General features: G+C 46.4%; 1 protein-coding gene across 4 annotated transcripts; it reads right to left on the reverse strand.

The window, feature by feature from the left end:
- On the reverse strand, window positions 1-26,820 carry LOC6552064 (rho guanine nucleotide exchange factor 17). 4 transcript variants are annotated; one of them, XM_026977239.1, is made up of 17 exons: window positions 26,424-26,820; window positions 16,033-16,193; window positions 14,366-15,966; window positions 10,699-12,872; window positions 10,044-10,638; window positions 5,331-5,591; window positions 5,007-5,197; window positions 4,497-4,942; window positions 4,201-4,423; window positions 3,873-3,964; window positions 3,163-3,809; window positions 2,952-3,103; window positions 2,823-2,890; window positions 2,622-2,764; window positions 2,438-2,559; window positions 2,022-2,372; window positions 1-1,955 (listed from the first exon to the last, which is right to left on the reverse strand). In XM_026977239.1, the coding sequence occupies exons 2-17, from the start codon at window positions 16,094-16,096 to the stop codon at window positions 1,796-1,798; spliced, it is 7,290 nt and encodes a 2,429-aa protein (XP_026833040.1). In that variant the 5' UTR covers window positions 16,097-16,193; window positions 26,424-26,820; the 3' UTR covers window positions 1-1,795. The 4 variants fall into 4 exon arrangements, with proteins under 4 accessions (XP_026833040.1, XP_015009710.2, XP_026833041.1 ...); XM_015154224.2 differs by lacking the exon at window positions 26,424-26,820 and adding an exon at window positions 16,607-16,769; XM_026977240.1 differs by lacking the exons at window positions 10,044-10,638; window positions 10,699-12,872; window positions 14,366-15,966; window positions 16,033-16,193; window positions 26,424-26,820 and adding exons at window positions 5,685-6,215; window positions 7,809-8,373.
- Between the last annotated feature and the right edge of the window lie 274 nt (window positions 26,821-27,094).

The following is a 27,094-nucleotide window of genomic DNA, read 5'->3' on the forward strand; positions in this document are numbered from 1 at the left end:
GGGCTTAAAGATTCCATTTAATATTGTAGATGATACAAACATAATCATAATACATGCTTACACCTCCATACAAGTATATATATTTAATTTTAACACATTTACAATTTATTATTGAACCTTACAATGCAGCTTGGCAAAGGGGGGAATTATTGTTTTAGATTCTATTATTACAGCTCGTTTTGGGAGTTTCTCCTGTTTTAGCTCCAGCTCCAGCTCCAGCTCCTGCTCCCGCTCCCGCTCCTGCCACTTTTGACCCAGTTTCGGATCGTGTGGGAGCGTTACCTCGAGTACAATGTATATAAGTATATATGTTCAACACCTTGGTATTCGTAGAGGTAGGATAACAATTGTCAGATGTTCACTGAATATGAGAAAATGCATTCAATACATTTCGTAGGATGCGTTTAGCCACTCAAATAACAGATGAAACCGCTCTCGGTGGTTCGGTGTGTTGTGGTTAAGTGTTGCTTTTAACTGATTTGCTTTTGGGCGGTGGCAAGTGGGCAAGTGGGCAAGTGGGCGGTGAATGGTGACACGTGGATGGTGGAAGAGCTTAGCATACACTTCAAATACTGCACTGAACAATTAATAACCAACCAGACTATAACATAGAAATATGCATACTTAAATTATTACAATTCTCTACCTTAGAAAGACGATCGAGCTTGAGACGCGACCTCCAAATTGATGGGCCACTTGAGTTGCTTGATTTTGGGTGCGCACAACTTACAAATAGTATTCAATTAGAAAAAATAGATGTATATTTTTAAGTACGTAGTGTTTAGGCTTAGGCTGGGGACTTGGGGGTTTTTGTGAGTGTTTAGTGTCGTTTTAACGTTTTGTACATGCCCAAAAAACATTAGCAAAAACTTGAATATCACTCGTATTTATGTTAAAATTTGCAATTTTCAAATTCAATTCTCTTGCATGAAATAGGTTTTACAATAAACTTTATAAACGCCATTTAATCAGTTATCGATATAGGTATTAATATATATGTATATGTATATATTACGCGCGTATGTATACAATAAAAATAGGGAAATGCTTAGACTACGATTTTTACAAGCCTATCGCATGGACATGCGATCTCATTGTTGGAGACACATGCGAACATAAGTGACATGACCCTTGAGTGGTTTGTAGATTATAAATTCGATTAATGCGCTTGGATTCCGGGCGGGGATCGAATCTCAGATGGATTAACTCGTACACCTTACAACACCATGCGTATGTAGGTCGGTAGTATAACTTTATGATCTATGTTTGACCTGCATTCGAGTCAAACAAACTTAGACTTGAATGGGGTTTAGATGTACAATTAGTCTGCCTGCTAAGCAATACAAAAATATCTATCGTACTTTGCCGTGGAATCGAGTTCTTTTCCATCCCCTGCAGCGGTGCGATCTGTATGTACATTGAAGTGCCTTCCAAATCGTGATTTGGCGCAGGAGTCGTATAGGTTGTGTTTTTGGCACGGTTTTGAGTAGGCCAAAGTCGGGATGATGATGGTCTTGAGTCGCACAATACATCAAATGCCAAACCATAAGTCAATCAAAATTCATCTGTACATCCGTCCAGTTCGTCCCTCGGTCCGTTGAGTCCGTCGCTAATCCTACTAATTTCCAGCTTAGCAGCTGCTGTAGATCTCTGGCGATCTAGACTAATGCTCGGCCCATAAAAACCGCCGGTCACTCCACTCGAACGCTGGCCTCGGACATCCACTGAGGCGATCTCAGTTGTTGTTCTTCCAGCGCGAGAGCAGGAGCCTCCAGCGATTTTTACGCCTTCTGCTTCAAATTTGCCATATCAATAGATGGTTGGTGCTGTCCTCGCGGCCAGCGATCTCGCTTAGCGAGTTGGCTCCTGAGTTGCGGAAGTCCTCGTAGCCATCCCCGCCGGAAATGATCAGGGTGTTGTTCGTCTCGGACTTGGATTTGGAGTGCTTGATGGACCTGTAACACATAGTTTATGTTAATATGCTAATATATCGCTACTACCTGGCATATTCCCAAACTTACCCCTGTTTGGTGTACTCATCGCTGGTGGAGCTGCCTGCATCGCGACCGCCAGCTGCACCAGGAGCAGCTCCCTCCAAGCCCGTAGTTTCCACGAACGTGAGGAACCGCACATGCCCAGTGTGACCATGAGGAATGCCGGTGGGCACTATGTTGATGGCACCCTTTTCATAGCCCTGCGCCGGTATGGTCAGCAAAACACCAGCACTGGTTCCAATCCAAATGAGATCCTTGCAGCATAGCAGCGATGTTACTCGCAGGCAGGCGGCCTTGTGCTGCCGGATGATCTCATCGCAATTGGATAGCATCTTGTTTACGGCGGGGGCGAGATTCACTTCGGTGACCAGTTGGTGGCTGCAATTGGAGGTTACGAGGTTAGGAATGAAATCAGAGAACCATTACAACTAGTTTCTACTTACGTATTGGAATGGAAACACTTAATGTGCGCTGAGTTCTGAATGGATATCCAGACATGATTGTTTGAGACTGTCATATTTGTAATCGGCTTCGAGTCCGATGAAATTTGAATTTGATTAACAACCTGCGGGATAAAAGAATCATTTAGTTAGATCGTGAATAAGTGAAAAGAATGCTCTTCCTTACTGTCAATGTCTCTACGTCCAGCACTTTGATGATGCCCTGAATGGAACACCATAGGCGGCCGTTGACGTTCAATAGCTTGTTCACCGGACTAGTGACCGTGCCTATGGACAGGCAATGCGATGAGCAAGTATTCCAGGAGGTGGCTAAAACAAACACCAATCGTTAGATATATTCATTCGTTCTGGAATAATAAACACCTACCACCATCTCTCAGGTAAACGCAGATATCACCATTTGCTAATGATACAAACACACGATTGTCCAGGTACCTAAACGAAACAAAACATTTAATTAACTACCAATCTATGGAATTATTTTAGTTCTGCTTACAAAATGGAATAGACGGCCGAATGGTGCTCGATCTTTATGCGGTTTTTCTTAATGCGAATATTGTCAGTGCTATTATATACGTGGATGCAGCCGTCTTCAGTGCCAATCCACATGGTTGATTGATTGCTCTCGCCCTCCTCGGGATTTGAGTCCTGCGGGGCAAATAGAGTAAGTCACAGGAGCATTGCCAGAGTAATTGGCCAAAACTCACCTGATGCCCATGATAAGAGGGCGCCGGACTGGGAACGCGTTCCGCTAATGTGGCCCCAGATCCCGTGCTGCCGGCAACGTTCAAGGAGGCGGCCGCGGCCTCTGTTTCGTCGTCGCTGGAACTTAGGTTCAGTTCCAGCTGAGTATCACTGCCGCCAGTGGTCGCCGCATCCGCTGGCTCACCACCAGTCACCGGCGTGGGTGTCGGCGTCAACTTCTTCTTTTCGGGTGTCGCCGTGGCCGATGTGGAGGCACTTTGGAAACTGGGTGAGATGCTCTTGCGGTAGTCCCTAAGCTGCTGGGTATAGCTCTGTGGGGTGTTGCGCTTATCCTTCTCCTCCTGGCCGCCGGATCCTGACGGCTGCTCGCCACTGCTATTCCGAGTGGAGGCCGCCGAACTGTACGCCGGCACGGAAGCCACACACAGGATGCGGGCATTGCACACGCCATTGCAGCTGGTGACATTGGGCTCCGGATGCAGCGACATGATGCACACCTGGCCCACATAGCCATCGCTGTTGCACACCCATACATCCCTATTGTCACTCAGCGTGGCAGCCGCACAGGTGAACTGGAGGCCAGCTCGGGTCTTGCGAATCGGTATGGATGTAAGGAACTCGGGAATCGGATGCCGCTCCAGGGTGGCAGCTGCAGGGAATTATGGGAGCTATTACTTATTCATTGTGGATGAGGTGCAGTGAAAGTACTTACCCAGCTTCTGCTTGGCCTCGTTGAAGCTCTCCTCCCACTGAGTGCGCTTCTCCGTCTTGCTAAAGACCACTGTCAGCTTCTGGTTACCATTTCTGAAAAAAACAAATGTGGGTAAGAAGAAAAACACTTTAAGCTTAAGAATGCATTTGGCTTTTTTGTCCTGCGTTTGAATTTTCTAGTTCAGGTTTTGCTAGCTTAACTGAACACCTATGAAGGGATAGCATTTATAGATTGCAAAGGTTCTAACAAGTTCATAAGCACGATTTTGGTCTAAACCATTAACTTATTTGAACAATTACTTATTAACTTATACTCCAAATCCACTTACGGAGAACTGACGGTCAGCTCGAGCATATTCAGCTGGGTGTCGTTTGTCTGGCGTTCAGAGAGCTGTCGCTGGACTTCGCGGTGGAGTTCGCGGATGACATCCTCCAGATACTGATGCGGGTACTTAAGGGTGACGGTCATATCGGTGATTTGCTGCAGCTTATTGCAGTCTTCGGCTAAAGTCTCGATTTCGCTGACGATGCGCTTGATGTTCTCGTCCTTGGCTGCAAAGCAGAAGCAATAGTTTGTTGCAGATCGCAATTTTTAAGGTATTTTATTAACTACACATCGACTCACATTTAACGATCTCCAGGCAGTCCAGCGAGATCTTGGTGAGGAACTTGTACTTATTGGTGTCCAAAGTGGTGGCCACAGTGCCCGGGCAGATGCTGCTGTTCGGCTTACGGATGGTACCGCTTCGTTTCTTGATGCTCGTCAGGACGAGCAAATCGTTGAACAGGAAGAAGCCGCGATCCTTGCGCGCCCCTTGTCCCGAAGGCATGGAGACCAGGTCGAAGAGCAGAAACTGCCTTTCGGGGGCTATAAGATCGGTCATGCCCTCGATGACACCTTCCAGTTCCCGGAGCGTGGCCTCCCTCTGTCCATTCTCCATGATCTCGCGCTCCTTACAGTTGATGTGAACTAGTATATCGTGGACTAGCTTCAGCACATCCTGCAAATGCTTCGTGTCTGGATGATCGTGATCCGTGTGCTTAATCAATCGCTGGAAGAGCAGCTCATAGCTGGAAATAAAAGAAGTTCTTAAATGCTGCGTCTCCTCAAATTTATAAATTGTAAATAACTCACTTGGGAAACTTTTGCACGGGTTTTATGAGCAGATTGTCTAAGGTCAGCTTGCCCTTGTGCTCCCGAGCTGTCGTCTCGAGAAACTTCGAAAACGAGGGTCGCTGGTGCTTCATGGAGCGTATGGCATTCTTTGCTCTATTGCAGTTGTTCACAAAGGATGTATAGACCTCTAGGACCTCCAGCTTCGAGAACTGTGAATAAGAACCTCAATATTAGAGCAGGTCAAAGTACAGGAGTATGAAATCTAATAAGTTTTCTCAAGAAATCACTATCTGTGTGATTTTTAGTTAGTAGCTACATTGAGAGTAATCAGGTAGACTTTACCGTGTCCATGAACGCATCACCGACTTTCTGCTGGACATCCCAGTCGTCCAAGCGGCTCTTCAGGTCGCTGAGAAACTTCTCGTGAATCTCGAGGATGTCGGGAACCATGAAGAAGATCTCATCCACAGTGCGTGTGTCTATCATGCCGGCGTGCTCAGGCGCCTTGAGCACCTTCAGATACTTGACAACGACGGTTTGCAGGGACTCGACGTAGGATTGCTCATTCCGATAGATCTCCTGCACCACATAGGTGCGTGTGTCCTACGGAAAATAGAGAGTGCAAATGAAGTTAATAGGGTTTATAGCTTGACACATGGCTAAGAAGTAGTTGAGGTTAATTGCGACCAGACTTACGCCTTCATAACCGCCCAGATTCCATTTACTACTCATCTCGAACTGCGCTCGCCGCTCGGAGTCGTCCTCCGAGTCGGAGCATGTGATCGAAGTCATTTTCTTCAGCCTGTCGCACTTGTCGTTCTGATAGGCACTCCCGGCCCCGCCCCCTGAACCGGCAGCCGCCCCGAATCCCGCCTTGCTCAGACGCGCCACCGTGGTGGTGGCCATCGAGACCGCCTGCGAGACACCAGAGTTGATGTTGCTGCTGCTGCCGCACGCGCTGATGTTGCTGCTGCTGTGCGAGTGGGTGTTGCTGCTGCTGATGTTGCTGCTGCTGCCACTCGGCAGCTGTTGCATGTGGGCGGTGGCTTGGGGGAGCAGGGCGGCGGCAACGGTTTGGGAGGGCGCCGTCAGGGTGGCCTGCAGATCCAACAGGCTGAGTCGCAGATTCTCGCGATTGTGCGACATGCTCGGAATGTGTATTAAAGTGTTCCTTCTCCGCTTTCTTTTCGTTCACTCTGTCACTTGCTTTGGCCACTTTTTGTTTCACTGCCGCAACGACACTGATTTTTTAAAGCACCGCTGGAGCATTCTGTGTGTTGGATTTGTTGTTTGTTGGTGCAAAGCCAAGACAAAAGCGCACGTCTGGCCTGGCTAAAACGCCCAAATAGACTGAAAGTGCAACAAGCGACTGGCAAGAAGCAAATTGCAGCTGGCCGAGGATGTTGCACATCCACAAAAACAGACACCCACATTCACTCACTCGCATGGAGAACAACCTGCGTAGTCGGAAAGTGGGAGAACCACTTGCCCACGTTCCACATGCCCTGCACTTCCACTCAGAACATCGCAATAACATACACTACAGATATTTGTTGGCAAATATAAACAATTTTCAATGCCGGAAACTATTGTTAAACATTTTGAATGTGTAGAACAGGAGCCGACACAAATACAGCTACAGATATGTTTATGTAACGAGTTCTCATACGTAATGCTAACTTTTCCTTTTCATTCATCATATGTACACAGTTTTAGAAGAAAACTTGGCTGAAGGTACATTTTTGGAAAGCTTTTAACTCTTTTTCCAGTGTAAGTAACTATAGAGAGTCACAAGTCACTCACTCACAGGGACAGGGACAGCCTTGAGCACCCCGCCCTGCCCCTCCTCCTCCCTTCCAGCGGCCAGCTTACCGCCTACCGCCCACCGCCGACCGCCTGCAGTTCGCGCGTGTGTGCGTGTGTCTGTGAGTGATTTGATAATGACACTGACCATGTTGTTGTTTGCCTTTGCCGACCGAAGGCCAATAAGGCGCAGAGGAAAAACAAAGGAAAAGCGTGGGCTGGGTTGCAGGAAAAACACACCGACATTTATGTATGGGTGCGACATAAAAAACCAGTTGCGGTCTGTCGTCTGTTTTCTTGTTTTTGCTTTGAATCACGGACTAACTGCTGTTCAGCTGTGTTTTGCTGTTGCGTTTTAATTGCCTGATTAGGGAGAACAACAACAAAATCCAAGCAAGCAACATGTTATCACACACACACACACTCGCGTACACGCGCTTACACGCGCTTACACCTTTATGTGTGTACGTTTGTGGGGGAGGTGAGCGTGTTGCACAGTTAGTTATGTAGCCGTATTTTGCAGCATACATTCGTGCGCAGTTTAGATGGCCGTTGCAGTTACCGTTATACGCGAGTGGGTATATGTGAAGGTTAGAGCGGTGCAGGCTGCAAAAGCCACACAATTCCTTTTTGCATTTCACAATCACACACACATTAAGCGCACATACACAGGGCTGACAGGTAATTGATTTGCTCTCTCCACTCCGCTCCTCCACACTCCTCTCCTCTCCACCCCTCTGCACTACTGCCCTCTCGCTCGCACTCACTTCATTCACGATGGCTAAGTTGAGAGTTTATATTTGCACTCAATGTATATTATTGGCGTAACGCGGCGCAACAAGAGGTTGGCCTTGTGCACTCAGGTACACATATACATACACATGTACAGCGAGAGGAGAAGAAAAATTGAATTTGGAATAAAATGAAAAGTGATTTTCATCTCCGACTTTTCGCCTTTCGAGACATTTTTCGACACACATCACCATGCATTCCTTTTCCCACCTATGCAAAACTCACACACGCAGACACGCAAAACACTCCAGCGATAAAATATTTTTCTATATTCGGTTTCGTTGTTGTTTGGTAATTTACGATTCGTTTTAGTTATTTTTCACGTATTCCGATTTGTTTGTTGCTTTTTACACGCCGTTAGCGGATTCCTCGCTCCACAAAAAATAAATAACAAACCAACGAGCGAACGAAACATGAACAATTCCGCCACACAATGGTCGTAGAAAAGCAAATAAGAATTGAAACACAGCGCACAGTGGTCTCCTTTCAGCCTTTCGCTGCTGCTGCTGCTGCTCTGTCGCTGCTGCTGCTGCGGCTACTGTTGCTGCGACTACTGCTGCTGCTGCTGCGCGGGAGAGCAGCCACAGTGGCACATCCCAAATCCAAAGGCCAACAACAGGAGTGCGCGATTCCGCCACTCGACTCAACCAACACATTCCATTGTGCCATATACACACTTAATTTCCATTTTTCATATTCCAAGCGCACTGAAAAAAGAAGCCAACCAGACCAACCCCACCACCCCCACTCTAAATAGCACCCACCACCCACCGAAAGCGGGAGAGCAAGTGGGAGAGAGAGAGAGCGTGCGGAACGCTGGAGAGAATCACGTTCAAAACAAAAATGATACACACACAGCAACACGAGTATTTGGCAATCAGGAAAAACGCGCATAGTAAATTTAAGAATTTCGTTTATCTGCCCTATGGCCAAACATCAATTATCCATGTGAACCGAAAGCAGATCGTAAACACACTCAAAACATTGTGTAGTGCGCTAGTCTCAGCTGTTAAGGCCCCATTGGAATGCCATGCGTCGCGCTCAGAGAGCGATTGATATGGGAAAGAGATTGGGCTTTCCCCGCATTTGCATGCGACAAGTGTCCGAGAAGATAATGTGAAAGGGTTTATTTTTATGCCGGGATTTTCTATACTATTACTACTTGCCTTAAAAGAAATATAACAGAGCAGTAGGGATTGATGCACGGGAGAAAAAAGTATTCGTTTTCCGATTTACTATATAACTTAAATCATCCAGCATCCTTTACCTAGTTGTATCTTTAAAATGAATGTAAAGTATATATCAAATGTAGCATCTTGGTACAAAGAAAACATGATATTATAAAGCATTAAAGCATCCCCAATTTGTTTGTTATGTATAGAAAATCCGGTTAACCGAATGCGTAACTAATATCGGATTAACAGGTCCGTCAAAATAGTGGGTCAGAAATTAATATGCCAGACAAAACTAGAAACCTAAGACGCACAACATTCCCAATTTTTAGTGATCTCACTTTGTACGCCCAACACAATCTGCAGCAAGCATCAGTCATCAGGCTAGTACAACTTGCTGCCAATGTAAAAATAGTATGCTGCAACCACTGTGCCTGGAACGGATCGGAATGGAACGAAGGGACAAGACGAAACAAGACGAGACGGAACGGACTAACACACTAACACACATTTCCAATGCGCACCGTTTTCTTTATTTTCTGTTTGGAGCATGCGCTTCGAAGTTCACATGGCGCCGCTGCCGCTGCCGCTGCTCTTCCTCTGCCGCTGCTTATCCTCTGCCTCTGCCCACACCCACAACATGCACTTTTACTTAGCAAGCATAACAAAAAAGCGTGAGAAAGTCAAAACATGTGAGAGTGTGGGTGAGCGTGTGTGCGACTAGGCATCTGGAATAAAACGGGGGACCCCAAGAGCGATCGCTAACGAAGCTAAAGGTCGCCTCAGTGGAACTGGAAAGTTTTTGAACTGACAGCGAGAGAGAGAGAGCAAAATATATGCTTTCTGGAAGGATCCACCATTCTGAAACCTCGCTCAAAGTCAGCGGACTGTAGCATACTTCACGGGGCAGCTTTCCGAGCTCAGTTTAAATCAAATTAATCTATCATATCACATTTAAAAATATATCCACTTTTAAATCAAGTAGCAGGATTATTCAATCTAATTTTGCTCGGGACATTACTCGTAAGTAAAACGCTTAGCAGTTGCAGTGGTACAATGAAAAACAGGCAAACAATTCCCTAATCGATATTGAGTCATTTTATTCCGAAACGGCTACTTTCCTTTGAATAATCGTCTTGAAAGTCTATTTCGGAAAATAGTGTTCCGAAAACTCAACTTATCTAAAAATGACTATTTAAATTTTGGGGAACAACAAGCACAATAAATCAACTCCGAATGTAGATTTTACAGGCTACTATATATACTGATATCAATAAAATGAACTCACCGCTATAGTCTTCTTCCGCTGTTCGGAGATCATGTTCTCGCTGGAACCCTTAAGTAGCTCGGCCAACAAAGCGGGCGTTGGCTTCAGTGCAGCATTTCCGCCTCCTCCTGACCCAGAACCCGATCCCGAGGTTCCTCCAGCCTGTGGGGCGCCTTTGGCAGCCTTATCGCCAGATCCAGCGTCCAAGCTGCGCTTGGCGGCATGATGATGACCATGGCTATGACCATGACCATGACCATGGTGATGGTGGTGCTGGCTGGGACGCTCCGTGCTCATCGATTGGCTGCGCTTGCTGTGGTTAGATTTGGGAGCCGGAGCCTCGGAGGCGGCCCGCTTCATGTGGTGCACCTGGTCATCCAGTTCCGCCTGGCTCAGATTCTTGGCAGACACGGAGATTTGGGCAGTGGCCGCTGATATACCCTTAGGGGCGTGCTCCAGCTGCGAGGGCGTGGAAGCCGCACGTGCATGAGATGGCACTGGCAAAAAGGTACTTGTCTTTCTCACCCGCATTGAATTGGAATACTGCGGCAGGTTTCGTGAAGGACCAACCGATCCACCAGCTGCCCCACCAGGAGCTGATCCACGCAGGTGCAAGCTGGAAATTAAAGCGAGTGTTATAGCAAATCTCTAAAGGGACCGTAAGGTTCAAACTCACTTGTCCGTCTCTCGCAGCTCTTCAAGGATCTCCTCGAAGTGCATCCGGTTGGGCTTCTTCATCTCCGCCTCCAGCATCTGGCCGTAAGGACCTCTGAGCGGGCGCTTCGAAAACCTCTTGTAGTCGTAGTCGCCGCTACTGGGCGTGGGACTCGAGGTGATCCGCTCCCTCTCCCGCTCCCGGATGGCTCGATCGCATTCGTTGTCCGAGGTGGAATCGGTGCGCAGATAGCTCAGGCTCCGACTTGAGGCGTCGTCCTTTTCCTCGCTGCTGTGGCAGCTAAAGTTGCTTAGCAGCTGCGCCTTGTCGCGCACCAATCCTCCACTGCCCCACGAAGGCGAACCCTTTTCCAGTTCGGGGGTATTCAATTCGAAGGAATAGGAGCTCTGCGGACTGCTGATGTACATTTGCGATGCGCCAGGCGTGTTAGCTTCCGGAGATTCGGGTTTAATTGCATTCAGGTTGGCCACACGGATGTCCAGCGCTAGACCACGTTGCGGTGGCTCCGTGGGAGCTTGCCAGTCCGCATTGTCTATGTACATGCCCTTCCGTTTGGTCGACTTATCCAGATGCCTTCGTTGCCGCTCGTCAGTACTGTGTCGCGGCGTGGCTATGGCCTCCATGGAGCTCCTCAGATCGACATTGGCCAGGTCCAGATCATCTTGGCTGTACTCCTTGATGTGACGATCCATTGATGTATTCCTGGCCGTGGTGGCCACCTCTACTTGCGGTTCGTCCTCGATCTTGGCCAGTTCGTCGCCTTCTTCCGAGGAGCGGCTCACAGATATGGTGGGCACCAGGTCACTTCTCACGGCTGTGGTCAAGGTGGACGGCGTCTGGGAGATTTTGCAGGCTGCATGCGGAATGGGAGGCTGTATGGTCTCCGGTACAATGCCAAATTCCTCGGGCGCCACCTCCACCCACTCCTGGGCGGGAGTCTCCAGCCATTCTTGGGCGGCACACTCATAGACCGGCACTGGGATTTCGCAGGTGGTGGCCGTTTGCAAGAAGTTATCCGGCGGGGCCTCCAGTGGCAACTGCTCCTCCATCAGGGTGGCCAAATTCGGAGCACTGCCGCTCACCGACGAGGCGGGTGGTGTAATCTCCACGACCGGCTGTATGGGCGTCGGCAACTCCTCCTTGATCAGGCAATCGCTCTCCGACTGAATTGTATCCGTGAGCGATTCCATAGTGGCATGTGCGGCTATCACACTGCTGGCAGTGGCCACCGGAAACAGGATACCCGAGCTGTCACTGGCTGCCAATTCGTTGCTAAAGATATCTTCCTCCTGGATGGCGTCGTGATCCAGCGACTTCTCCTGCCCGTAGTTCAGATTGATGCTGAGTTCGGTCTTTTTAAGTGGTATTCGCACCCAGCCGGGATCGGGAAGAGCAACTTCCTCCTCCCTGGAGTGCGTCGGACTGGGACTGGGCGCCTCGATGGCCTTGTCCCGTTTTAAGCGATCTCTCAGAGCCGATAGCGTGGACTTGCAGTCGATCTGCGAGAATGAAACGGATCGAAATGGGGCTGCCTTGTGCGCGCTGCGTGAATCCGGCCGTGATGCTAGCGCCGTGCTCTCGAAACTGGCACTGCTGCTGGCAGTGGCCGACGCATCTACGCATCTGCTGGCCGCAGGTCTTTGATTCTGCTGCGCAGGTGGGGGCGGGGACTTGGACTTCTCGCGATTGCTCAACATGAAGGCCTCCAGGTTGGAGAGACTTGTGTTTGGCCGAAGGGAGGCAAATATACGGGCAGCGGTGCTGAGACCACCACCACCTCCTCCACTGTGACGTGTGCGTTCCTCGCTGGGCAACCGGAGGTGAGTGCTGCCCGCCTCCGACTCCGAAGTTTGGCTGGCGCCCGTATCCTGGCGCTCCAGGTGCGATGTGCGCGGCTTTCGGGGTGGTGGCACCGGTGGCGGCGGAGGCGGTGGCGGAGTGGGCGTGGAGGAGGCGCGGGAACTACTGCCACCGCCGCCTCCTCCCCGCAATAGTTCCGTTAGCTCGCGAAGACGCTCCGAACGGTCCGACGTCTTGCGCTGCTTCTCCGGACCGGAAGTGGATGGTGAGGAGGAGGACGTGGACGCGGAGGCGGCTGCAGCTGGTGATGACTTACGTCCAAAACCGAGGCGCTGAAAGCGGTCCAGGGTATTACGTCGTTTCTCCATTGTGTGCTAAAAGTGCGAGAACGGGAGAGATAATTCGAGTTAAACGTTTATTATTCACCGACGGATTGCTCGGCCTGCCCGGGCCCATTATCCATTATCCATTCCTCCTTTCCTCCCCAGCCCCATGGCTTTTTATGGACTAACTGTGGGCGTACTTGTGATCCCACCCCCGACCCACTGCACCCCGCTCACAAAATAAAAACAAACAAATCGCTGGCAATTCAATTCGATACACTGAAGCGGCAGCAAACATTGAGTCAACGTCAACGCGGCGTATGTGTAATATCGGCAGAGGGGAAAACGATGAAAAGATTTCGCTTTCCCGCAGGATCATATGGGATATACGGGATGGTAATTGGAACGAGCATAAGCATTATGTATTTCAATTTCCGGAACCCAGCCAGCATGATTATATTAGGCGCCTCCTCATTCCCAGCGTCATTATATTCGCTGCACAATGACACACATACCAGCCAATCCACGAGAACACAATGTAAGGCAAGCCAACACGGTGCTCTATATATATTAAGCCGATTCGTGTATACATACGCACACAGTGATATTTTTAGTATAAACAACAGATCTCAGCCGCATATATAAAAGTACGTATTCCACATACGTATTTAAATCCAAATACATATAGGTATATGTATGTAGGTGGAATATAGAGAAAAACCAAGAGATCTTTGGGACTATGACTGGGAATGAATGAGCAGACAGGCCAACTTACAATACACTGCCAGGAAATCGGACGAGATATGCTGATCAAAAGTTTCAGAGCCTAAAGTGACAGATATTCCACACCTGAAAGCTATGATATGTACGAGTGTATTCTCTCAGCAATACCAATAGTTTCTTGTATTTTGTTTGTATATCTCTGATTCTAAATTTCCAAGTTCTAGGCAACTATTTCGCCCAGTACACGCATTAAAAAATTGTACAAACAACACAAAAGTAGAGCAATACTACCCAATGAGATCTTTGGTGAGCAGAACTCTCGCCAGCACCACAAATCAGAGGCGAAAATGCCACATTCTCCCGATCTCTCCGATTGAGCAGCAGAACGTGCCGTTCAGGTGGTGCCCATCCATCCAATCGCACATATATGACTTATTCTCTGGCCCAACTACAATCTCCAAGAGATCTATTGTGGCCCATTGAAGGGGAAACAAACGTACGTGAAACTATATGATATATGGGATCAATAAAATCGATCAAAACAAAAGGTTTATGGCTGAAAATTGCGCTCCCTGACAGTTTGGTGATGAATGGTCGCCATCGACTTTCGGAAAATGCACATATACATTTATCTATATCTATATCTGCTTGAGGTTGATATTCTCTTGCTCATTTCTTCCATGTTGGGTGCTTTACTATCTTGACTCATCATGTGGCTTCCCAATTTGCCTATAGTTTATCACATTGATTTGGTATTATTTCTTACAAGTTGCAACGCATCCTGTGATAACTAACACATTTCCCATTTAGTGTACACTTACCCCGTTCTCCTTGATAACCTCGTATGGAGCATCCACATGGAAATTGCAGTGGCAGGGCAGAAGAATATTGTTCAGCCTAACGTGGCTTGGATGGTGATTGTTGACTTGGTATGCAGCACCCACTTGGTTCAGTGCATTGCACCCACGACTGTGCTGCAGTGGCAGAGAAAACGCACTATTCCGATCACTAATCTTCTGGTTTATAACGTTCGCAGTCACACGCGACAAATCGGTGTAGGGATCGTAAGGAACTTTGGGCTCTGCGTAGAATTGTACTGGCAAACGCGATTCACTCAGTGACTTGTGCAATCCGTTGCTCGTTGCCACCAGCACATCCGGTTCTGGTTCCGGTTGGGAGTCGAAGGTCAGGCGACCGTGTCGGTCATAACAGAGGGATCGCGGGCCCTTCAGCTTCCCCCAAGAGCACTCCCCACTCGATCCAAAGCGGCAATTGTAGTTGATGTTGTTGCTGAAGTTGCCCTCGAAGGCATGGGGTTGGTAGTCCTTGGGGATGCAACAGCTGTTCGCCGGATAGATCCGCGGTGGATAGTGCGTGGGGTGGGCAGGTGGCTGTTGTTGCTGGCAGATCAAACGTCGGGTCTTCAGAGCTGGTTCATCGGATGCAGAGGACTCTGCATGGACACGCGGTTTTGGAGGCACTGGCGGCGGATGGCGATAGCTTCGACACCTAACGGTGGCGCACGAATTGTAGTGTTGCAGATGCTGTTGCTGCTGGTGCTGCTGTTGTAGCTGCTGCTGCTGCTGCTGCTGCTGTGACAGTTTTTTGTCAATTGTATAACAACAAATTGCTGGTGACTCGTCGCTGATTTCAGATGACAGGGACAACACTGGCGATGACGCGTCTCCCACTGATGTTCCTGCTGCTGTTGCCGCCTCTGTTGATTTTTCCGTTTTCGTTGTTGATGTATTTGGCTGCCGCTTTTCTATTTCTATAACCGGCGGCCGCACAACGTCATCGTCGTCGTCAGCGGCATCCTCATAATGAGCATCGACTAATACGCGCCTCGTGGAATCGACTTCCTCCCCATCGAAGACAAAGCCAAACGACGACAAATCGGACACTGAATCGTAGTCCCCAAACGGCAGCTGCTGTTGCTGCTGCTGGTGCTGCTGGTGGTGCTGCTGTTGCTGCTTCTGCTGCTGCGGCAGCCGTTGCTGCTGCGGCTGCTGTTGCTTTTGGCGGTCCATAGAGCTGCCAACTTGTTGCTGCCTCTCGCCACAGCAATTCTCGCAGAGAATCCGTGAGCTTTTCGCAGCGATGCCAGGAGATAGCTTTTGGTGCTGCGTGTTGGCAAAGTATTTGGCAATGGGATCGTACTCCTCGCCATCGTTGTTGTTGTTATTGTTATTAATATTGTTATTGTTGTGGGTGAGATGCTGGTAGGTGAGCGGCGGATTGGCCCTGGCCTCCTGGCCCCGGGCGATCATTGATCGTTCGCCTGTCTGCCGGCGTGGCTGCTCCTCATTCCATGAGAGCTTCTTGTAGCCCCGGCCGCGCACCACCCGGTGGCCCAATTGCGGTGTGGTTGGCAGGGAGCTGGACAGCTTGAGTGGTGCAAGGTGCGGCACCTGCTGATCGCCTGTGGAAAGGTGGTGAATGTGAGTCAAGTTCGTGTGCTAGGAGATAGATGTACGGCTAATCTCACCAATGATTGCCTCCCCTTCCAGCTGGATGGCTTCGCTGTCGACAGTCCGCGTCGAGTGGCGCATGCAACAGCAGGATATGAGGCGTTTGCTCTTGCTCCTTCTCCTCGCCGTCTGGTCAACTTCTATGGGTTGTGGTGTTCTGGAGGCCGTTCTCAAATCACTGCAAAAATAATGATATTTTTAGAATCGTAAATATTTTAGAAGCCGTTACGACAAAGTGACAAGCATTCAGCTGCATTGGTTATTTTTAGCTCTGGCTCATTTGTATATCTCCTGATAAGCTTAAAATAAACTAGTCTATGTTTAACACTTAAAACATTTAACACTTTTAAAGATAACTATAAAGTAAACAGCTCAGATGTTAGATTGGTTCAAGGCGAATAATTAATAAATTCATTCCAGACATGCAAAGAATAGAAAACGTATTTTGGCCAAGCAACTAATATGCCCCACGTGGTTAATTTGGTTACTGGATATTGCAAGTGTTCGCCCAAAAGCATGCCACAAGCACTGAACTGCCAATTTTTAGGCAAATCAGCATGCTGGGAAATCAGCAAATCTTCGATTTTTCACCTGCGCCAAGTGTTTCCAGGCTCATTGCTCAGATAATAGGTTTTCATCGGAAGGTCATCGAATTTTCCTCGGCAGGGTAGGTCGTATGTAATGTATCCCTGACGTGCCTCCGGCATTTTTGTGATCTATAAGATATGGAAGGCGATGACAGTCCCGATTCGGCCGAGTGTACTCGCAGTAAAGTTCAGTGCCTCAGATATAGCGCACACAGCCGATCTATTTTTATCTGGTGCAGCGCCTACTTCAGTCGCAATGCGATCGAGGCTACAGTAAGAATGGACATTATAACATTTCAATGGGTGCCTTGCAATAAAAGCATTTCAAGAAACTCTATTTTCAATAGCTTAAATATTAAATATGCAAGAAATTCTAATACTAAAACATCTTAGGCTTACACAAAAGCGTTGGAGTCAATTAAACTATTTTTAAACTCCATGTTATACGTGTGCTTCTGTTTCTATCACATAATTAATGAAGTTGCAGCGGATCACAAGTAATTTCTGAAAATATTTTTTAATTACCAGCGGTATTTATGATCTCCAATGAAAGCCCCCAAAACCGACCGGCAGATAATCACCGCCTTGGCCTCAGCCGCAGATTTGCCACCTTTCGATTTCCACCAACGAAACCCGAGTGTTACGCATGCGAATTTTTAGCACAGAGCTGCTAGTCAAGCCATGACCATGACATGCCCCTCCTTGTGGCCACACTATCTGTGGCACAGCCACTATCCGTTGGCTGTCATTAAATATGTTTGGTCGGCTTGCCCGTTTTTGTTGCATCCACTGGCGTGTCCATTGTCTTTCGGGGATTGGTTACCCGAGTTGGCCAGGCTTTTGTTTCAGTGGAAGACTTTTTCTCTGGCTAGCTGCTGCTGCTAGCCTTCTTTTTTGTTTTCTTTGCCGAACAAGTGGCTTTCCTATAATCTTAATTGATGTTGAACAAACGGCAGAGCATGTTGCACAAGCCGGAGACGTCTCCACTTTTTGTTCGGGCCACAAAAATCGCCTGCATGAGTTTACCATCAGCTACACATTGTTTAAGGAGAGATTTGCATGAGCTTCTCAGCTATCTTTAATATTATAAGCAAATCGTTTAAAGCTAATTGACGGAAGAGGTTACAAAAAATTGTTAATGCGGCCTGAAGCCGTAAACAAAAGGATTTTATCATATATACACAAACAATGAGTAGGAAAAATCAATAAAAATAAGAAAACTTACTACAGACTTTTGTAAGGGGTATAAAGACAAAACTAGACGAAATCCCGCTAAAAGCTTACACTTTTCGGGTTGTAAATACCACGCTGGTTGGGAGTCACACATTTGTCCCCAAAATATCATTCCGCCAGAGAGCCAAAAATATCTTTTCCACCAGAAGAACGCCGAAGATACTTTGAGTGAAAGATGCTCGTGGCGAAACAATTGCAGTCTCGTGTATGTACATACAGTGCGGAACTAAAGTAAATGTCTGGGAAAGCCCAACGCAAGTGCAACAGAATTAATTTTCCAACTGAAAACCAGTATAAATCAGTGAGGTAATGACTCTTTTATAGATCGTACCACTTTAATGGAATGTATCGAAAGCCATTAGAAATTTATTTTTAAAGCTGTCAAAGCACGAAATGTGTTTATTATTCAACTCATCCTCAGTCATCCAATAATTATGAAACTTTGTGTACCCGCACATCAAGATATAAATGGTTGTGCCCGTGTGTACATAGAATTTTGTGTAAGGCATTTTTTAGCCGAGATTTCTGGGGTGTTAGTCCATCGGATACAAATGTATCTTTCGCAGCGTAACCACTCAGGAATGCAGATGCACAGATCTCTCTGCGGCCTGGTCTATATTTATAATGCCACCAGATCCGAAGCTGGCTTATCAGCAGCTGGACTTGCACTTGTCAAAACGGCAGATACAAATGCACCTAATCGCACCTGCGTCGCGCAATTAGAGCGCCTCAAGGTCGCCGGAATAATGAGATCCAACTGCGAGCAGCTGATTTAGCTTATCTAGTACTCGGCCAGAGTGCTCAGAACTTCAAAAAACAACTCTAGCACATAAATACTATACTGTCCGCGGGTAAATCCGTGAGTTTATTGAGAATTCTTTTAGCTGTACGCCAGCTTCTTGATAAATACACAGTTTTTTGAGTGTTTGCCCATGGAATACCTGGCCAGATAAGCCACGCACAGATATCAGATCTGGCGACAAGGCAAAACGGGCGTCAGCAATCAGAAGTCAGCGATGAACAAGATGTAAGAATGACAAAAAAAAAAATTAATAAATAAGAGCCCGCGCTTGAGAAGGGGTAGATATGTAGGTACATTATAAATAGTTTGCCGCCACTCATAAATAAACAAAAATTCAATTAAAATCGTACGCTGGCCAAATCTATACGGAGAACCATTAAAAAACCATAAAAGTTTTGACATGTTGCGAACATTTCGCTGTCAGCTGCAGAAGCGCTCCCATCTCATGGCTTCCATCTCCGAACAATAATAACAATTAAGCCAGCTCCTCAGCCCCCCGGGTAACACCTATTTTTTCGCTCTTTTTCGTAACTATTCCATTGGCCTGCCCTCCGCCGGCAGAGTCATTTTGACTGACACGTGACAGCGGGATCCGTGATCCGTGCCAGATGCCCATTCTCATGCCCATGCCCCCTGCTGCACAACACCAGCCCACATCCCACATCTTCGTTGGCATGCAAAACTTCTTTGTTATGGCCTTTATGATTAATCTGCACAACTTTTCAGCGGCATATCAGCAACACCTCCAGTGAAGCAGGCCAGATGCGTGATGGGATTAGGAGCGCATCTAGCAGGAATCCCTTTCAATACCACTTACATGCACATAGCACACCTCCAGAGGTAGCTATTCCCAAACCCAATCCCAGTTCCAGTCCCAGTCCCAATCCAGATCCCAAGCTGGAGGCGACAACAGCGCACCTTCCATATCCATCGCTCACCTGAACTTGGACTTGAATTGAAATCAAGAGTGGCGTGGCCCAGAGACCTTGCCAGTCTCTTTTGCATTGCAAATCAAACGATTCTCCCAGTTCGTACCCCCCATCATCATTTGCCGGGTTGGTGGGGCTCTGTAAAGTGTGAGCTTGAAATCGTATCTTTCGGTTCAAGTTCAGCTCGGTTTGGTTCAGAGCGACAAGGAGGCATTCATTAGAATGAGTCTAGTGGACACCCGATACCAAACATACTGGGGAATGTTCGGATTCTATATGATTGTTGGAAGAGTGATTGCACTGAGAAGAACGTAGCTACCAAGACATTCATGTGATCTGCAGCTGTCTTATGCATTAAATAAATTAATAATATAATAACAACGAACCTTGTCAAGAGAGATATTTGAGCAATACTTCTTAATATTTCTTCATACCTGGATAAGTCTGAGCGCTTTTCTCCAAACAAAGAGAATGAAAACTTTATAACTGAATTCCCTTATCCGTATTGACAAAAGCGTTATCAAAAAGAATGATGCTTTCAGCATCATATAGGGGTTTTTCCCGAGTGACTTGCATCGAACGCGACCCGTAGATCAAACCACAAAATCGAAACCCACACCTCGAGGCGAAGGCGGAGAAAAATTGGCTCTCGGGGCGTGGCGCGTAAGACCAGATGCATTCAGCATTCGGCAATCGGCATTCGACTTAGGAACAGCCCAAAAATCCAGCTGGCCAAGATCGAAGATCAAATTATGTCAGTCAGTCGGTTAGTCAGCTATAAGCCAAACTGTCTGTTTGGGCCAGGGTTCGACATTTCACTTTTGATTTTCGATTTCGTACTTTCACGAGCCGAGTTTCTGGGTTTCTGGCGTAGTGACCCCAGGGTTCAACCCGCCTGAACCCGACTCAATGTAGAAGCGATGCAGATACAAATGGGATTGGGCATGGGCATGGGCATGGGCATGGAGAGGGAGTTGGTGCTGGAGCTGGAGTTTGGGGCTGAAGTGGGTCTTTAGCTGGGGCTGCACAACATTCAATTAGTACATATTAAATTTGTTTGCCCGTTGTTGTTGGTTTCTCTTTTTTGTAATTTTGTTGAATTTTTTTTGATTTCTTCGGCCGGTCCGAACAATGAAGCGGAACTTAACTCGATTTAAGTTTTTATGAGCGGTATTTTGTAGTTTGTATCTGCTGCCTTGTATCAGCAGACAGCGATAAATTGTGTTATGAAAGTGCATTGCAGATGCAGTGCAGGAAGACCCCGACTTGGAGTTCGACTCCGACTCCGAGTCTGATCCCAGATGCGCCAGTCGAGAGTCAAAGTTGAACAGCAACATGGACTTTAAAGTCTCTGGCCATTGATTGTAACATCGATTTGGGTGATAACTCTGCGGCAATCAGACGCAGATCGAAATTCGGCGAAGACGGGGGAAATCACTTTCATAAATTGCTGGCCATTGAGTTCTTTATCTAATCGGTACTTAAGTCGGGGTACGTTTAAGACAGTTTTTAAAGTGGGTTATTTCCGCATTGAGATTACCGGATGCTGGATGAATCATGAAATTATATGCAGAGAAACCATCTTTTGCGTTAGCATGATGTAATTAATAAGTATGCGTTTAAAGCAGATTATTAAAGTGAGAGAAAGTGCTAAAAACTTGATTTAATTCCAAATGATTTATCTGCACATACGGAATTCTTGTTTTGAGTTTCCAGCATTATTTTCATAAGAATCGCAGTTTCATTGAAGATTTCAGCTATGCATAGCACTAAATACCTGCTATAACTTAATCTCACGACTTACTAAGAATTCAACAACAAATTGTTATCTAATCGAATAGTAACTACGCCCTAATGCGAACATCTCATCTGTGCTGCTTTCCAGATAATTCCGCAGAAGGGATGAGCATTTAAAAGAAAGGGAAACCACATATATGACCTACATATGTATATGTGATCCCCAACTATGTGTTCAAATACAAATACAGGTTGCATAACCCGGATGCCCGATTAGCCATCTGGTATGAAAGCTATTCTCAGGCGCTTTGATGGATTTCAATTACGTAAGCTCCGTTTCCACACTGATATATGCACAAGGGTCGTTGGAAAGGTGGCCGCAGGAGGAGGTGTAGTCCCATCAAAGTTCGATCGTCGTCGTTTCCTAATTTTTGGGTTCCGGACTCCAGGTTTTCGCTGCCGGCGCAGCCGCCTAAATGCTAAATGCACGCCAAGATGCAGATGGATAGCGTTTTGGGCGGTGTGGGCGTGGTCGCAGCTAACTACTGACGAGGTCGTGAGTATCACTCAAATTGCCTTGCCGCATTCATCATCGGACAGCGGCCGAAACAGAAACAGAAACAGTAAATGTAACATGTGAGCATTGGGGTGGTCCCCAGATCTTGGTGAATTATTATGATCTACGGATTGCCCTATAGGAAAGTCTCGGAAAGTGAAAGCGGGACTCTTCTAAAGGTTATTAGGAAACCTTGGTCCATTGTGTGTTATTATCTATCAAAAGTTAGTGGTTAGCTAGTGTCTGATATCTACATATTTGAGGCGTTAACACAAGATTGGAGTTGTAATATTGGAATAGTATAGTATTATATAAACGTGTATTATAAAGAGTGTTATAATGATAAGTAACATATTAATCGACATCAAAGTCGAAAGAAACTAGCTAATGTTTAATACAGTTTATTATGAATCTTTTAATTGCTTCAAACAGCCTCAGTTATTGTAGTAAAAAGTAAAAATGGACAGCCATAAAAGGTCATAAAGTGGCGCATTTGTGGGTCCACCCTATTTTATAAGACACACACCGCAGTTAAAGTCGTTTTTGCTGCCCCATTGGAGCTGTTAGTTTAGCCGGCTGAGGGGCGTGGCCGTTCAGCACTGAACTCCTTTGGCAGAGACGACGTCGTTATATACGAGGCCCCATAATGGGCCGAGCTCTGGCACATATCCGAATATGAGCTTGGAGGGACCACTTGTCCCCAGCGACAGTTTGCCACTTTCTCACCTCCCCCAGGAGTCGGAGGAGGAGGAGCATTGAAATGGGATTGCGAATAGGAATGGGAATGGGTATGGGGGCTGGGAGCAACCGATTCCCGACCAGGCAATAAAAGTTCAGCACAGGGACAGGATAGTCGCAGGGGCGGTGGGAGGTCTACAGTCGGGCTTAGCTTTTCATTACTTTATTTTCGAGTCTAGGCTCAATCTGAATCTGTCTTGCCAATAACAGCAATGCCACCAAAAACACCAAAAGCAACAACACCAGCCGGCGAGCGGGAAAACTGCACCGGACTCGCAGTGCTCGTTTAAATGCGGAGTCGCAATGGCATTCGTTGTTTGGAAACCCAAAATAGACAGCCAGAAAGAAAACAAGAAATAAGTATATTACTCTAAAGGTTATCCAAGGCATTGCGATTCGGGGATACCCTACCAGATATTTGGTTACCACGGAATATGCAGCAAAAAAAAAGCACCACGCCTTTTTGTGGCACGATCGGAATGCAGATCGAATCAAAGTTACTTTTCGCTAATATTAATCATGTAATTTGACTTAATCTCTACTCTAGTGCTCCCATTCACAGCAGAGAATAAAAATTGGGCACCAGCATTCCTCCTCAACCATTTTCGTATCTCTTTAGCTAAAATGTAAATCAATTAATCAAGATTATTCAATCAGCTAATTTAGCTGACACCTGCCCTACTGACATTTGATACCTTTTTTAGGTGACACAACTTAAACTAAAAACTGCTATATTAAACAGGTTTGCTGTGATAAGGGAAACAGCGTTGGATCATTATTATTACAGTAATAAATGTTAATCCCATTATGTATTTTTAATAAAGCAAAGCATGCTCAGTCGGTGTGACTAACTTGTGATAATTGTGACCAAGCCAGTCACTCGCCGGACACGCCCAGACAAAGGGTATTTGTAGGTCTTAGAAGGAAAACTAGGAGCCGCAGGAAGGAGCAGGCGGGCCAAAAGGAAAACAGAAATCGTTTTTGCGCAATCCCCACAGATCTGATAAGCAGTTAGAGAGCATTAGACCAGCTAGCACACACTCGCAAACGGCAAACGGCAACGGCGACGGCAAACAGCCAGCAAACAAACCAATAGACAAACGGAGAAACACATCCAGCAGACCCAAAGTGTCTGGGCCAGAGTCTGAGTCTGAGAGTCTGACTCTGGCTCTGAAAGCCCCAGCATCAGCATCAGTACAGCATCAGCACAGCATCAGCATCAGCATAAAGCCAGCGTCGAGTCAAAATCCCCAAGCCGCAATCTCAACTGGCCCGACCGGGCTAACTTTTGAGTGTTGCAGCACTGACTGAGCTTAGCTGGCTGGCCCGGCTCCCAAAAGATCTCCTCCGGATCCCCAGATCCCCCAGTTCCCCCAGTTCCAGCAGTTCCCCCAAATGCCCAGCAATCCCACCAATCCAATGGCTTGAGAGTCGCAACGTAACATGCAACATTACATGCCTATAATTTGTTTTCACACAGCAGGACGTTTTCACTCCATAAGACATCAGAAAGAGGTCTTAAATGGTCACATTACTGCCATTTCCAACAGCGTTCAAATGTTCAGAGACGACTAGGAGTACGACTACGACTGCGACTGCGACTACGGCTGCATCTTCTCCAGAGTTTCAATGGCCGTGCCTTTTGGCCAGATCTTTGCTACACAGCCTGCGGGCAATGCAATAATGTTTGCTAACTGTTATTTAATATAGTCATTATTTGGCCACAACTTGTCCCACTGAGCAAATGGCACTTCATTCCCCAATTTTGCAACGCATCCCCCGCGGCATCATTCTGCCGCATCCTCATTCATGCACCGTTGTTGCCCGAACTTTGGCAGACGCAATATGGGTATAGTGCATCCTGCACTTTAAGAAAAGTAGTGATAAGAAAGATGGCATAAATGTCATAAATAAGTTTCTTTTTAATATATGAACAATTCCTAATAAAATTTGGTTAGAATAATTTTTTATAATTATAATAATTATAAAAATTGTGAACTGGTAATTCAGATACCCTTTACTCAGAACATCGATAGAAATTGGAAAGAATAAAAAAAAAAAAAACGAATCAACGAATCTAGTATACCCGTAGAGTAATCTACGAGTTTATAATCCACAGATATTCGTTGGGTCTTTATAAATAATTTGCAAATGAGAAAAGTGTATCAATGTATCGATAGAAAAAATAGTTTCTACTAATTCCAATTTCCTTATGTGATCTTTTGAAGAAATTTATGATTTTTATAACGTTCTTTACAATTGATATTTAGATTTAGAAGTAGCCGAAATCGGATTTTTCAATATGCTACAACTGATTTATTTGGTTTCCTTTTAATTTCCTTTTTATGTGGAATGACTAGGTAGAGGTAATAAATCGTGAGTTTAGTGTAACAGATACGAATTACTCTTGCATCACTGCACCGATGATCGAATGCACAAGTGCCGGGGCTGGTCATCTCCTGCCCCTCCTCCTCCGGCTCCTCCTGCTCCTTATCCCTCCGCATCCCAGTCTACCTGGCGGGGCATACGACCCCCATTCCCCTTCCGCCACCTCTTTTCACAACTGAGGCTAAGCCCCAATTTGGATTATTTGTAGACATTAAATAAGCTGCGGCCACTGCAAATGCTGGTGGAATTAAGTCGCGCCAGAGTTAAAAATATCCGCGAGACGTCTCGGGATTGTCCCATTGCGAAGTTCCTAGATCGAGTTGTGCCGATAAAGGTGCAGCTGCAGATCGGCTTTACTTGGAGGAGCAGAGGAGCAGAAGAGCAGGCGAAGATCAGGATGGGAGGCTGGGTGAGGTGAGGTACCAGGTAAGAGGCATCTTTACACAATTCAATTGAGTGGCAGGCGGGGCATTTACATATGAGCATACCAAGTGTCCTTTACCGTTACGGCCAGGTAACAATATAATATGAGAGACAGCAAAACAAACAACAAAACAAAGCCAACTACTACCAACTACCAACTTCCAACTACCAACTTCCAACTACCAACTGCTGCCCACACTAAACAAGTTAACATTAAGCGTCGGCAGCAGTCAGCAGTCAACACCGAACAATAACAATAACAATAGCAATAAAAATAAAAATAAAATACACAAGAGGGCAAGGGTGAGGGGCAAGGAAAACACAACACGAAAAAGTATCTTCAAAATACACTTATGCTGTCTTTTTATGGCATATCTTTTACTTATTTGCCCGCACTTAAGTATCGCTGCTCTTTTCTTAAGATTTTTCCCTTTTTTATTTTCTGTTGTTTTTTCGATTCGTATTTTTATTTTTATTTTCGTAAATGAAATGAAATCGAAATATGGGTCGTCGGCGCGCAGTCTGATTCCGATTCCGTTTTAATTTTTTTCGAGCCTCTCCCCCTAAAAAACCCCTTCGAAAATCAGAAAAATCGGAGATGAAAAAACTCCTGATCTCGAAACACACTTCCAACAAGAGATGCGAGCCAAATTTCGAGAGCATTATTGGCACGAATTATTAACCTTTTCTTTTGCCATGCTTCATTTTTTGTTGCGATCCAAATTGCTTTTTTTTTTGGATTTTTTTGGTGGTGCACTTTAAGCCCACATCTCTTTGGGGCGAGAAATTGGCCCAAACATACAGCGTACGTACGAGTATATGCGGAATGAGCCACAATTCGGCACGAAAGATCGTTCCAATTGGAACATGAGACCGCGACGAGTGCACCTCCATGCATTCGCATTCGCATCGCACTCGCATTCGTATTCATACTTATTCATAAGTCCAAAGAACTTTCACGCAACTGGGTTAATGGCTAATCATCGCCAGCACAGGCGCCTTCTGATGTACGTACTTGGTATGGGTACAGGTATGGGATCCGGCGGAGCTGACCTTGCCCACGCAGTGTGGGTAATGTGTTATGCCCTTCGATTCAACTCGATTCGATTGGATTCGATTCGATTCGGGTTTTCACCTTTTTACCGTTACGCAGCGATCACTGAGAAGTTGGAGCACCGCGCACTATTTGCTTTGATTTGATAGATTTGAATTCCGCGCGAATCACGGTTAATCCCACTGATAACTGATTCACGCAGCGCGAGCGGCTTCTGCCTTTTTCGGCTTCTGTTTTGGCGCTTCTATCCGCGAAGACCTCCGAACACGGCCAAATGTAATTGCCAAATGAAGATCACTCCAACAACCGGCCCTGTATTCTGCTGCGTGGTTGTTGTTGCTGCCGTCGCCGACACATGGTGAATATTCGTATTCGTATTTGGTCAGCTCAGCTGCTTTGCTGCACAGTGGGACCGATCGGTGGTCAGAAGTTAGTTGTAAAAGAAAAAAAATAAATGATAATATTTTATTCCTTATTAAGTAGACACTTTTTTAAATATCTGTTATAATATACCCCTTTCAGACGCAAATATAAAAACTTGAATAGAAATAGAGGTCATCGAAATTAATTGCATGTTTCCACTGTAGGAAACGTTCAAATGTGCTCATAAATGCGTTTCCATTTGTAATCGA

The sequence above is a fragment of the Drosophila erecta genome, unplaced genomic scaffold (genome assembly GCF_003286155.1).
Source record: "Drosophila erecta strain 14021-0224.00,06,07 unplaced genomic scaffold, DereRS2 tig00000000-arrow-pilon, whole genome shotgun sequence".
NCBI classification, from domain to species: Eukaryota; Metazoa; Arthropoda; class Insecta; order Diptera; family Drosophilidae; genus Drosophila; species Drosophila erecta.

Coding starts and splice junctions, on each gene's coding strand:
- LOC6552064 (XM_015154224.2), bottom strand. CDS start 16,722: ATGCCGGAGGCACGTCAGGGATACATTACATACGACCTACCCTGCCGA. Junction 15,967..16,032: donor GGAAGGGGAGGCAATCATTG/GTGAGATTAGCC, acceptor ACCTTTCCACAG/GCGATCAGCAGGTGCCGCAC. Junction 1,956..2,021: donor GATGAGTACACCAAACAGGG/GTAAGTTTGGGA, acceptor TATGTGTTACAG/GTCCATCAAGCACTCCAAAT.